We start from the raw sequence: 13559 nt of genomic DNA on the forward strand, positions 1-13559 counted from the left end.
CGAAATGACAGAGACTGATTAGTTTGGAGGATTGTGTGTTTTAGAGCATGAGATGGTCCAGATGTTGACCTTGCCCTCAATACCACTCATCACAGGCAAGAAAGTGCCTGGCATGTATTTAATATTATCCTAAACACATGAATGACAATGATTTAGTTCTCAGTAATTCTGCCTTTATTTTCATTCCTTTTGGCCAGCTTTTTGCAGAATAATATATTAAATAATAAAGTTTATGACTCAGTTTCACAAATCAAATCAGACAGCAATACTGGGTAAAATATTGATTTACTATAATTTATGAATATGTGAACGATTAATTGTTTTCTATTTGCTGTTTTCATGCTAGTGATGCTTACTATGCATACCTAACATTATAATAAAACTATTTCAAAAATAATAAATAATAAAAATTAATAATAAAAAAATTATACACACTACTGTTTAAAGGTTTGTAACAGTAATTGTTCTTCATTTGCAGTAAAAAAAAAGAAGTTTTTGAAATAAATTAATACCTTTATTCAGCAATAATGCATTAAATTGATCAAAAGTTAACATTTTTAAATAAATGCTGCTCTTTTTAATCTTTCTAGTCAAAGAATCCTGATATAATAATAATTATTATTATAATATAACAACAACAATAATAATAAATGCTTCTTAAGCATCAAATCAGAATATTAGAATAATTTCTGATGGATCATACGACACTGAAAAATGGAGTAATGGCTGCTGAAAATTCAGATTTGGCATTTTTAATTTGCTTACTTCATGAGTCATTTTTCCAACTGGAAGTCAGAAGAGGTACCTAAACCATGCATGTGAGTAACCATGATACTGATCGATTACTTTATGCATATACCAGCGGTATTTGAAAAAAATATTTGAAATTACCATAGTGTATGTAAAAACCACTTGCTACCAGCATGGTATGTACATCAAGAAGCCATGGTGACATCATACTTACAGTTGCTTAATGGTAAACGTTCTAGTTAGTGATCTAGTAAAATGGTGGTATATTTCACTACCATACACGATTACATCCTCATGTTTCTCTGTAGCAGCTGTTTGAGGGCACAGCCATTATCACATTAGAGGGCTGTGATGAGGTTTAGAGAAGGCCAGCGGACAGGTGCAGTATGACTTTAATTAAACCTGAAGAAGTCATCAAAGTATCTCATTCTCTCGGAGTACAGCTGCCTACTCCACACTCATTACCCCTCTCATACTGTGCTGTGTGTGCATGTGCCATCATTATATCCACAGCTACATTCATGTCAAGTGTTTTAAAAATGGGCTGCTCCTGGTGTTAGATCCTTACAAACCCAAATGACCAAATGAACTGGATGCGGAAAGTTTCAAGGTCACACACTGAATCAAGCATATTTATTATAGACCTAAAGGGTTGATGGAATGAATGTCTCAGTAATAACCTGTATAAAGACCCTCAAATTAATCTAAATCCGCTTCAGTATCGACCTGTACGCTGCACAAAGTCTCTTCTCACCACCGATTTAAACTCACTTAAACACGGACAAGGCCTCTCACATGCACAGAAAGAAGTGACTTCAGTTTCAGAAGCGGCTTGTCTTCCTGTCCAGGAAGGAAGGTATTAACTAGAAGGCCAAGCAACCAAATATCTCTTAAAAATGTACTTTACACCATAGGAGAGAGTTAAACGGGCTATAGGTCGCACATACTAAAGGGTGAGCGTGAAGTGCACCTCTATAAGAGCAGCTGCGCCCTTTTCACTTTGAAGACTTGGTTTCTATTACGAGGGAATATAAGATGGTTGTTTGGCAGATTGTGCTACGTCCCTCAACAAACACACTTTCTGCAGAAGCTCATGTGCTCCAACATACTGGCCTACAATTTTAAGAAACACCTTTCTTAAATTGGTAATATATTTGAAAATCTCAAAATTAGATTCAAAATACATAATCAGACTAAATTTTTCAAGTAATGGAATACAGAATTACATTGCTCATTAAATGCATACCACACAATCAGATTTTTCAAATAATTAAATACTTTTGTTATTTATTTAGCCTTGTAGCCAGCCATTGTTTAGTGTGCAAACATGCACTAGCTAGACATCTTTGCACGTTTTGTTCATGCTGCAAATTTTGCAGTGTCTTTAAAAAAACAAAACAAAAGGTCCCAGGACATTTTTTTGTATTATTCCACTGTCATGCATCTTGTTTTTTTAAACACAAAAATGCATTATGTGTGAATGGCCTTTTACAATGTAGACAAACAAAAACAAATCCTTGTATAAATTAGTGGAATTTATAGCAAGCAACAGAAAAAAACTGTTGTTTCTGCACCTTTTTCAGTAAAAGCCTATATGTCACGGCATGCAAAATATGTTGCATGCCCCAAAATACAATCAATTCAATTGGTCAGCTCAATCAGGCAGTCAGCTGTCAATTAAATTTCATGGATTCAGAAATAGCATTGATGTGTCAAACTGCAACAAACAGTAATTCTATCTGTAAAGCTGTGCTACCAACACTATCTAAGGTAAGGTTATGGTGTAGATTAGGGGTTTCAGCGTTACGTAGGCAATAAGCACTGTGAAGGTGGGGGTTTGTGCTTTATGCAAAATAATTAAATAAATCAATCAATCAATCAATAGTAAAACGCCAAATATAGCGCAAAAGACAGAGTGAAAAGATTTTTACACAAAAAAGTGATGTAGCATAATTAAATACTTTTATGCTGAATAATGCAATATTGTAACTTTACTTTTAAAAGTAATGTACTGCAACGCATAATATTCAAACTAAAATCCACTCATTTCCTAAAGGCTTGTTTCGTTTGTTTGCGCCCTCATTGGCATAAAGCATCTCTGAGACATCTCTATTCCCAAAAGACCATCACTATGAATCCCTCCTTATGTGTAGACGCAGTGCTGTGGGAGCGCATTTAGCTCGTTGTGTATGTGACACACACACCACATTCTCCGTGAAAACAGAGAATTATCTCTCGTGCTGTTAATTCACCTCTGGCTATAATCCCAAGAGAATAACATGAACATAAAACAGAAATAAACCTCCAGTGCAATTAAATCCACCTCATTTTTAGCCCCCATAAGCTGCCCTAGATTTAAAAGAAGAAAAACGAATGCAATACTTTTAGAACAAATTTGACTGAGGTTTAAGGGTAAAGCTTAGCAAAACAAGACAAAATGGCTTGATAACGACAGCATTAACGGCTAACATGGTTGCAGCAACAATGAATATCAATGAAAGATTTATCACAGTAAAATAAAAAAGGCATGTTTACAGTCTTTTTTGGGTGGGTCTGTTCCAAAATTATTCCTGAAAGGGAATTTTTGGGTTTGTTCTGATGCAAGTCCTGATAACTGTTTCTAACGACAGCTACATACCGCAAACGCACTGATCTCAACACATACACTCTTAACTTCAGCTTAACTAGGGCATTTCCCACGTATGTGAAGTGAAAGAAATGTAAACCACAGGTTCTCAGGCATTAAAGCAGCCCATGTCAAAAATATAGCACCACAACACACCATCTGCAGAGCACATGCTCAAACCAGACAACAATAAAATGACTCTCATCAGGAAACCACTACAAATTAAGTTTGACCTTTTGTGGTCTAAACCCAGTCTGGTGGGGTCTACTCACCAGAGTGGGGACTACCAAGTGTTTGCCGTTTGTGCACATATTGTGGTTTAGCAATGTGCTTGTCTCTTTGTCCTACCTGTACTTGTCCCTTTCCCATGATCTTGTCCACAATCTCATTATCGTCCTTATTGAGCTTTGATTTGTCGTAACACTTCTCGTAGCACAGGATCCGCAGACACTGAGAGCCCTCCAGCTCTATTTCAAACTCCTACAGGAGGACAAATGAATTAATGACAGATACATGATGGTGATTTGTTAAGTGACTTTTCTTTATTATTATGTTAAACTTTTAAAAAGCTGACCTCATTCCACTGTGGTTCTGTTGTGTCTCTGAACACACGTGTTTTGGCCTTACTGACGAAGTAACCAAAAGAGTCCACCTCCAGCGTACAGTACAGATCTACAGAGAACACACAAGAGAAAAAAATAAACAGGTAATTCGGAAGCGGTTACATACACACACCTTCAAAAACATAAGTTGAATTTCATATAAATGTGCTAAGTTGCTTTGATGTTCGACATCAACAAACAACCTACAGATCTATAGCACTTGGAAGCAGAATTATTTATTCTATTTCATTTTATTATTTGTTTATTTAAAAATCAGAAATTGACATTGATAATTGGTAATAGATAATGTTATATTAATATTTGTATTTAATTTAATTTATATTTTATATTAATATCACTACTACTACTGCTAAAAAATGTAAGTTATACACACTGTTCTAAAATTTGGGGTCAGAATTTTTAAAATAATAGTTTTATTTAGGCAAGAATGCATTAAATTGATCAAAAGAGACAGTAAAGACATTTATATCGTTACAAAAGATTACTATTTCAAATTAATGCTGTTCTTTTTTTTTTCTTTCTTTTTTTTTACTTTCATCCAATAATCCTGAAAAAAAAAAATATCAGTTTTCATAAAAACATTTTCAACATTGATAAGAAATGTTTCTTGAGCACCGAATAAGCATATTGATATGATTTCTGAAGGACTGCAGTAATGATGCTGAAAACGAAGCTGTTATCACAGGAAAAAATACATTTTTAATATTTTTAAATTTGAAAACAGCTATTTTAATTAGTAATAATATTTCACAAGATTATTATTTTATTGTCTTTTGACAAATAAACAAATGCACAAGAGACTTTTTTCAAAATATTAAAAAAATCTTACCAACCCCAAACGTTTTAATGTTACTGTACCTTTTATTGCAGTAAACTGCTGTGGCTAAATGCAGTAAGCCATCAAATCCATGCACTACATATTCTAACACTGTAAAGGAGGTTTTAGGAGTTAAAAATATGAAAAGCACTCCATACCAATCATTGTAATGTAAAGCCTCTCAGGGTTTATTGCTTTAATAAATGTGTTTATATTAATTTAGCACTTTAGCTTAGTGCGGTTCAAGAAAATTGTAGCCTCAGTATGATTAATTTCTTTGTGTTAATTAATCAAGGCTTATAAGTTTAGCTCTAACACTTAATGGTTCACTGTGTAGACATGGTGTCAGCATTTAAAACCTTAAATGATTTTTACACACTGCCGGTCTACCATCTGTTTTCAAATACATCCATTTGTGTCAATACCAAAACACAATACAATGATGGTCAGGATTCTTATATACACACACACACACACACACACACACACACACAAAGGAACAGGCGCACAAAGTTGGTTGGACACTCACCAATAAACAGAGCACTTGTCTTATCTATCTGTCTATGTGTCTTACAGAAACATGCCTCATGTGCTCACACACTTCTCTAATAGCAAATGAATTTGATCACATTGCTATAGTTTGTGTGTTCAACTGACAGTTTGATGGATTACAGCACGCCATGACCTCTGACCTCTGCAATGTGTGGGGTGTATTGTTGAGACAGGAGAGAAATGAGGTGATGTTCAATTAGTATGGAGGTTGTGTCACACAAGAGCGGTCGGCTTCAAAACACACCGTGGGGCTTGTGAGCGTGGCTTTAACACGAGTGTGCAGTCAATCAGGCCACTGGTAATTGATAGTGTGGTGTGTAATGTGTATGTTAATAAATGTAGGGTGGGTGTGTTGCTTTTTAATGAAGCTGTATTTGCACACATACACACCAGCTGTGTCAGCACACACGTCTTCAGCTCATGCCAAAATGATCATATTAATGAAATGACACCACAATATCACCAGTGGGAATTTCTGGATTTTCTTTGAGGCCAGCTTTTTGATTTGGGGGCAATTCAGTTAAAATAAACTCATGGTGGACGCAAACTGCCCCTTGTGAAAAAGAAGTACACTTTAAATATAAAATATAAAACAAAATGACAAAAGATGATCAAAACAATGATTTAAAATGTACTCCCTTAAAATATACTTTCAGTCATTATTTTATATTATCTGTGGGTACAGTCTTTTTTTTTTTTTTTATGTACTTTTAAGAATTAAAGTACACAATACAAGCACACATTCACCTGTAAACCTGTTTATCTTCGGAACACAACTTAAGATATTTTTGATGAAATCCAAGAGCTTTCTGACAGCAATGCAACTGACACGTTCAAGGGCCAGAAAGGTAGTAAGGAAATCGTTAAAACAATCCATGTGACAGCAGAGGTTCAACTGGAATTGCGGTCTATGTAGGATCTGAAAGCTCTCGGATTTCATCAAAAATACCATAATTTGTGTTCCAAAAATGAACAAAGGTCTTACAGGTTTAGAACGATATGAGGGTGAGCAATTAATGACAGAATTTTCATTTTTGGGGACGAACTAACCCTTTTAGTGCACTTCTTTTTCGCAAAGCTATTTGTCCAAATTAAGTTTCAAGGAACTATTTACGCTGTGTGACTTACTTTCACTGTGCGACTTTGTTTTGTGGAACAGTGTTGTTTTGGTTCATACAATGGAATTCAATGGATGCCAAACTGTTTAATTACCAACATTCCTCAAACTATCGGTTTAATTACCACCATTCTTCAAAATATCTGAGAAAGTCTAAAGTCTAAGGTTTAAAAAGACATGTGGGTGAATAAAGTAAGATCAATTTTTATTTTGGCTGAACTTTCTCTTTAATTATTATTGCTGACCATACTTTTTAGTTTGTATGCATTTATAACTGACGAAAATACACTAAAACTCGACAAATAAACACAACATTTAGCTATCGCTGTTTGGGGCAGCACAAATGTAAACCAAAATAATAAATATGAAGCATAAATTATCCAGTTAGCATCAGCTAAATAAAAAAAAATAAAAATAAATACATTCTTAAATAATGAATGATTTCTTAAATGAAAAGACCTTTACCCAAACCCATTCTGTCAAACATCTCAGTCAGGATTTCTCCACAAATGGCCCATTTCCTGCAGCCCTACTGGCTTTGCTCTCAATACTAAAAACATTAAATAAGGGCAGCTATATCTCTCCATATGGTCAGAGGAGGCTTTAGATTTTAGCAGCACCAGGCACAGAAACCTAGTTCTTTAGAGAACAGGAAATGTATTTATAAAAACATCCTGCATGAATCAGGACAGAGAGTGGACTAGGACAGCTAGGGAAGGTGCTCAGGTTTGCAGATGGCGACCACTGAGTGTAAATCGACCCTCGGTGAGAGTAGTGCTTCCGTGGAAACGTGTTTTTAAAAGGGTTCAGATGCAAGAGAAGACCTTTAGTGGGCTCTTAAAGACTGATATAGTGCACAGTCATTACTTCAGCCATGCTTTTGACTTGACATGAAAGGTTTGTGTAGTAAAAAGCTCAGTGAGAAGAGGTTGTTATTGAGAACAGGTATATAAAAAAAAGTGATGAATAAATAATCTCAAAGACATAAAACTAAGAGGTTTAGCAGACTGGTGCATATGTAGAAAAACAATAACCAATGATGGCTCTGTATTACACAAAAAGTGTAATTGTTTGGGGTTTTAAATTTGACCCAAATGTTTATGGTTGCCCCACACGTTGGCAGGAAGTTGATGGGAAGTGTCGTCATCTGGGGGAGGAACCGCATCCTCGGGCTGATGTTCCCAGATGAAATGAGATGGTGATGAGAGCCATATGGCAACCAGTCCATTCACACACATATACTGTAGACGTGCAGATGAGTTTCTTTTATACATGAAGAACATTCATACAGGAATATGCAGGGACAGTGCTATGCTGTTATATTTACATTTATGTTTACTGTGATTATTATGTACAGAAAAAAAGTCTGTTATGCTCACCAAGGCTGCATTTATTTCATCAAAAACACAATAAAAATGGTAATATTGTGGAATATTTATACAATTTAAAAGAACTCCTTTCTATTTTAATATACTTTAAAATGTAAATTTGTACTGTGATGCAAAGCTGAATTTTTTTTAGAATCATTACTTCAGTCTTCAGTGTCATATGATCAGAAATCATTCAGAAATCAATCTAATATGCTGATTTGCTACTCAAACAGTTGTGCTAATTAAAGAAATAGTTCACCCAAAAATGAAAATTTTGTCATCATTTACTCACCCTCATGTTGTTCCAAACCTGTATAAGTTTCTTTCTTATGTTGAACACAAAAGAAGATGATGTGAGGAATTTAGAAGAACCAAACATTTGTTGGTCCCCATTGACTTCTACAGTAGGAACAGAAATATTATGGAAGTCAATGGGGACCAACAACTGTTTGGTCATTCTTCAAAATATCTTCCATGTTCAAGATAAGAAAGAAACTTGTACAGGATTGGAACGACATGAGGGTGAGTAAATAGCGACAAAATTTTAATTTTTGGGTGAACTATCCCTCCCTAATGCCAATACTGATATCTAGAGAGCATTGTGGTCAATATAATGCTGGTATATAATCCAATTTAATGAGAGCAAATGAGAATCTGAATGAACTGCTGAAATGAACGCATATTTTACTAAATATTTACTCAATAAGCACCAAAAATGTGCAGAAATATAGCAAAATAACTGTTTATTGAGAAGACTGATAAATCTGCTCCTGCATGAACTAGCCATATACAACTGATAAGATGAGAACTCTATGAAAACAAAAGGATTAAATTAGCAGAAAGTTAAACTAACAGAAAGGTAAAGATAAATCATTTACTGCAAGTGTCAAAAGTTGTGGTTAGTTCTCTCTCAAACTCTTTTTATCAGGAAGCCAATGTCAACGACCCAGTTTTCATTAATGGCCCAGAGCGAGGATTTGGATGCATTTCCTGTCAGAGTGGTTCAAGGCCTTTAATAAGACTTGGAGAGGAGGATTCAATCAGCGGCTGAGATGGAGCAAGTACATCCCAATATAAAAAGATATTCAAACACCTGCATATCCATATGCAGAACACATGTTTGCTCTCACTGTCACATTCAAGACGACCACAACACCACAAACTCCATGACAAACGACTTCAGACAATCCAAACACAAAAAATGAACCGAGAAAACAAGCATTCAAAAAAACCCACAAAACCGTCTTACACAATGACTCTTTTGAATCATTCTTGAGGAACTACACTGTGAGATTTATTAGGGCTTTAAAACAGACGACTCATTGTTATCAGAGCCGAGCTGATCTACAGAGTCTGCCGGCCACATGCGTCCGTTATGCAAATTCACATTAGCATACTGTACATAAACGTGATTTGGGTATTTCATTCAAGCCCTGACCTCATAATGTGCAAATATATATGCAAATATTCATGAGTGAAGCCCCCACAGGACGAGCTCTTACAAATGATACAGTTATTAGCCGGCAGCCATGATGACCACAGTACTGCTGTGGTTCAAGTAAAACTGGTTACATTTTTTTTAACACTGAATACATTTCATATTTTGTCCTGTGTGATGGAGCCAGATTTGAAATGGGAGACAATTTCCAGATACCGATTCATCTCCGCCACTTTCATCTACACTAAAAAGGAACTTATATAACAGGAGTTTCTATGTGCATGAATGTTGTGCAACTCCCACAGTACTTATTTCATCCTTTGCAGAGGCTTTTGTTAGCTTGATTTAAAAGGCAACATGACACTGTTAACAATGAAATGTATTTCTGTGTAAAACGGGAAATACATAGAAAGAAAATGCAATGTTCTGAATAAAATACCTTGCACAGTATACAGTATACACTGCCCTCCAAAAGTTTGGAAACGGTTTTGGACAATATTGGCATGAATCCTTTTTAATTTGTGATAATTTTGCACTGATAAGGGACAACACAAACTACGAAAACATATTTTATTACATAAACAGTTTATACATAGAAAATACTTAAATTTTCGATTCATCAAAATATCCACCATTAGCACCTATTACAGCTCATTCATAAAACAGGTTCATTGTATTCTAAACTTAATTGGCAATCAATTGTTGAACCTATTAAGGTGTGCTGACCCAAAAATCTTTTAAAAACCTGGGCCAAGATTAAACCAGTAACCAGGCATCACAGCTGGCAAAGGGGCATGTCTGACTTTGACATGTATATATTGCCAATATTATGTAATGAAAATGAAAATTATTATTGCTGGTCTTCAATGACTTTAATGAACAGTATTTGCACCAAAAAATGATAAGGATTTATGCTGATATCATCCAAAACCACACTTTGCCAGGGGTGTTTCCAAACTTTTGGAGTGCAGTGTATTCACTCACATTCATCACTCCAGAAATGAAAGGTTGAGCGCAGTTTTCAGTGGACTTGGTTTCGGAAATATTTTTCACATTAATTTACTTCCAGGACTGAATTGCATTCTATTGAAATGTGGAATGGTACTTCTCCTAGTATGTTCTGTTGTATAGGCTACTGCTCATTCTGGTGAATTTTGTACCCATAATTCATTCAGAAATCTGCATTCAGTGAAGGGCATACATATAATATTCTAAAAAAGCCTGTAGGGAGGTTTTTTTTTCATTCATCTAATCGCTTCTATACAATCACAGTAACTTACTCTAAGCACACTTGCTACAGTAATATGCAATAGTGTCTACAGCTAACCGATGGAGAGTTCATCTAAGGTGAACACTTGAAAAAAAGTGTAGTTTTTTCAGTAACAACCTTCCTCTTTCTTCCTTTATCCCCAACGTATGAGGTCAATTACTTGTGCTCAGCATAATAAAACAATACATCTGTATAGATCAGCATTTCCCAAAGTGTGGGCTGCAGCTCCCCTGCAATTCTTAGCGGGCCACAGACCACCTTTGAGAAATGCTGATTTATACAAATGAATTGGTTCCAATTCATTTATCCTTTATTATGGAATAATAATTGGGATTACAGGATAAATGTGTTTTCTATATTTTTCTATTCTATAAGAAAGTGAAACAGACAAGGCACTTTGACTTACTGGCAGATTCTTTGAAGCCCGTGGCTTTATGGACGATCACATGCAGGAAGCCGTTCAGACCGGGAGATTCCTCATCTGGAAGAGACAAGAAACATTCAGTAATTGTGTGTGTGTGTGTGTGTGTGAGAGGGAGATGAATTTATGAAGTGTCCAACTCCTTGCTTTAGTCATCTTTCAGCATCTCCCTCTTTAATCTACCCACAGTCCTCCATTTTCCTGCCTATTAGTGACCCACTAATCTAGTCACCCACATGCAGCTAAAACACATACATAGGCCTACTACTAAAATTAAAATGGCAGAAATGGCCCAGACCACCCAAGAATGGGTTCAAGGCTCTTTGAAAAGTGTGTGAATGGAAGAGGGAAAGAAGACATCTGCACTAGTCGCCACTGTTTCTCTCTCTGTCCTCATCAGCTGGTGAATGGATGTCTGCTGTAATGTGAACAGTGCTATTCTTACAGAATATCTCCTGTTTGTGTGGTCCATTTCAGTGCTGGACTGACGATAAACATCAGGCTATCTGAGTGTCGTTGTATGTGTTTGGATCGTTCAGATCCATTACAGGACTTGATGCTCATCACACTACTCAAATTTCCTTCTACAACATGAAATAAGACACTGCGATTAGAATGTGGTTATAAACAGACAATAGAGCTGGACTTCCATGCTGAAATTAGCAATGGTTAAAATCACCTACAAGTCATCCAACAACAAAATAGACCGTTAGTGAGGACAGGAAGTTTATATACATTTTATTTTTAAATTTAGTAGTTTATATGTATATTGGACACTTCATTGGGTACATTGGAAATAAATATAAAAAAATTAAAAAATTAATATTTAGTTAGTTGCCATGAAGATAATAATAATAACTAGAATGTACATTTCCTGAAGAAAATGTGAGTGGTGCTTGCAGTGGCAAAACTCGGTGTTGGGCAGATACTACAGTGTTCTGCGCGACTGTAGAGAGCCAACTCCCATGTCTGTATGATGTTGTGGAGCTGAGATATGGCTTCTTTATGTTGCTATACAGTTGCTAGGGTTCTCTATGTGGTTGCTAGGGTGTAGCTGCACAGTCGCCATGGTGATACTTACAGACTGGTTTTTCAGCCCAAACAAAAGAGGCCACCCCCATATCTGTACCACTTTCTGGTGCTGAGAAATTGCTTATTCATGTGTTTGTTCAGTTGCTAAGGTACTCTAAATGGTTGCTATGGTGTGACCATACAGTTTATGGGATGATATTTAAAGACTATTTGACAGTCTGAATCAACAAAGCCCAACCCTATGTTTCTACAATGTTTTGGTGCTTAAAAATTGTTTTGTTAATGTCCTTTTACGGTTGCTAGGGTGCTGTAAGTGGTTGTTAGGGCATAGCTATGAAGGTGTCATGTCAGTACTTATTGTCTGCTTGATAGGCCGAGTCAAAAGAGCCCTCCCCCAAGTCTCTGTGACCTCCTGATCCAAAGATATAATCTCACTAATTTTGTGCCAATGTTAAGTCTATGGGACATTTCGCCCAAATTTTTTCATCCATCAGACGAACATCGTACACTCAATTACTTATAAAAGATATAGCACACCTCTATAACTGGGAGGTTACTAAGCGTATTGCTAAGCGGTTGGTAGTTGTCACACATCATTACTATGTAGATTTATAGAGTTATTCGTATGTTCTTAGTCTGATTTAACACTTAGCTAATCACTATTAGCATGTAGCTATTCACTGCTAGCATGTGTAGCATTTGATCATGAGTCAAAAGAGCAAAACCTGCATGTTTATATGACACTTTTATCCAAAGATATCCCTTTTGATCTGTTTTCAATGGAGGTCAATGGGGTGGTTGCTAGGGTGCTGTAAGTGGTTGCTAGGGTGTGGCTAAGAAGGTCATAGGTCATTATTTATTGGTTACTTAAAAGAGGAGTCAAATGAGTGTGTGTGAGTTACAGAGAGAGAGAGAGAAGGGGCTCTAAGGGCCTGCGTGTGTGTGTGTGTGTGAGAAAGTGACAGTTGAAATTCAAATTCACGAACATTCCACCATTGTAAGTCAATGGGATTTTTTGCCCGCTTTTTCGTCCGCTGTGTGAACATCGTAGGTCCGATCGCTTAAAAAAGATATAGCCCATATCTCCTCAATGAGCCGGTCGATTTGACACGTCTTTCATGGGTCTGTGACAAACGGTGCAGGAGGAGTAGCGAATCGAAATTTTTGTCCAGAAGAAGAATAAGAAGAAGAATAATAAGTATGCAAGATAACAATAGTGATGCCTTGCCTTTGGCAAGCACCACTAATAATGAATAATGATAAAAAATAAAAAAATAACAAAAAGGTTTTTTTTTTATAAAATGAGTTTTTATCATGCTTTTTTAAATCATGCTTATTATTGTTACATAAGTATTAGTATTTTTTCATAAGTACTAGAGTATTATTATTATTAGTAGTAGTAGTAGTAGTAGTAGTAGTATTATATTATATATTATTATCAGATTTTTTAGCTTTGTAAAGAAATGTATAAATATTTTATACTTATATACACACAGTATCTGTATATATAAACATATTTTTATACAATGTACTGTACACAAAA

At 35.7% G+C, this 13559-nt stretch overlaps 1 protein-coding gene across 4 annotated transcripts in view; it reads right to left on the bottom strand.

Annotated features, from left to right (window-relative positions):
* The window catches only part of abr (ABR activator of RhoGEF and GTPase), a 178314-nt gene that overhangs the window by 48593 nt on the left and 116162 nt on the right, over positions 1-13559 (bottom strand). For all 4 annotated transcript variants that reach the window (XM_058774893.1, XM_058774894.1, XM_058774895.1 and 1 more), the window contains 3 exons: positions 10970-11044; positions 3951-4048; positions 3725-3856 (listed from right to left, as the gene is read on the bottom strand). In XM_058774893.1, coding sequence (XP_058630876.1) covers positions 3725-3856; positions 3951-4048; positions 10970-11044 — 305 coding nt within the window. The remainder of the gene's footprint in view (positions 1-3724; positions 3857-3950; positions 4049-10969; positions 11045-13559) is intronic.

This window comes from Onychostoma macrolepis, chromosome 05 (genome assembly GCF_012432095.1).
Source record: "Onychostoma macrolepis isolate SWU-2019 chromosome 05, ASM1243209v1, whole genome shotgun sequence".
NCBI classification, from domain to species: Eukaryota; Metazoa; Chordata; class Actinopteri; order Cypriniformes; family Cyprinidae; genus Onychostoma; species Onychostoma macrolepis.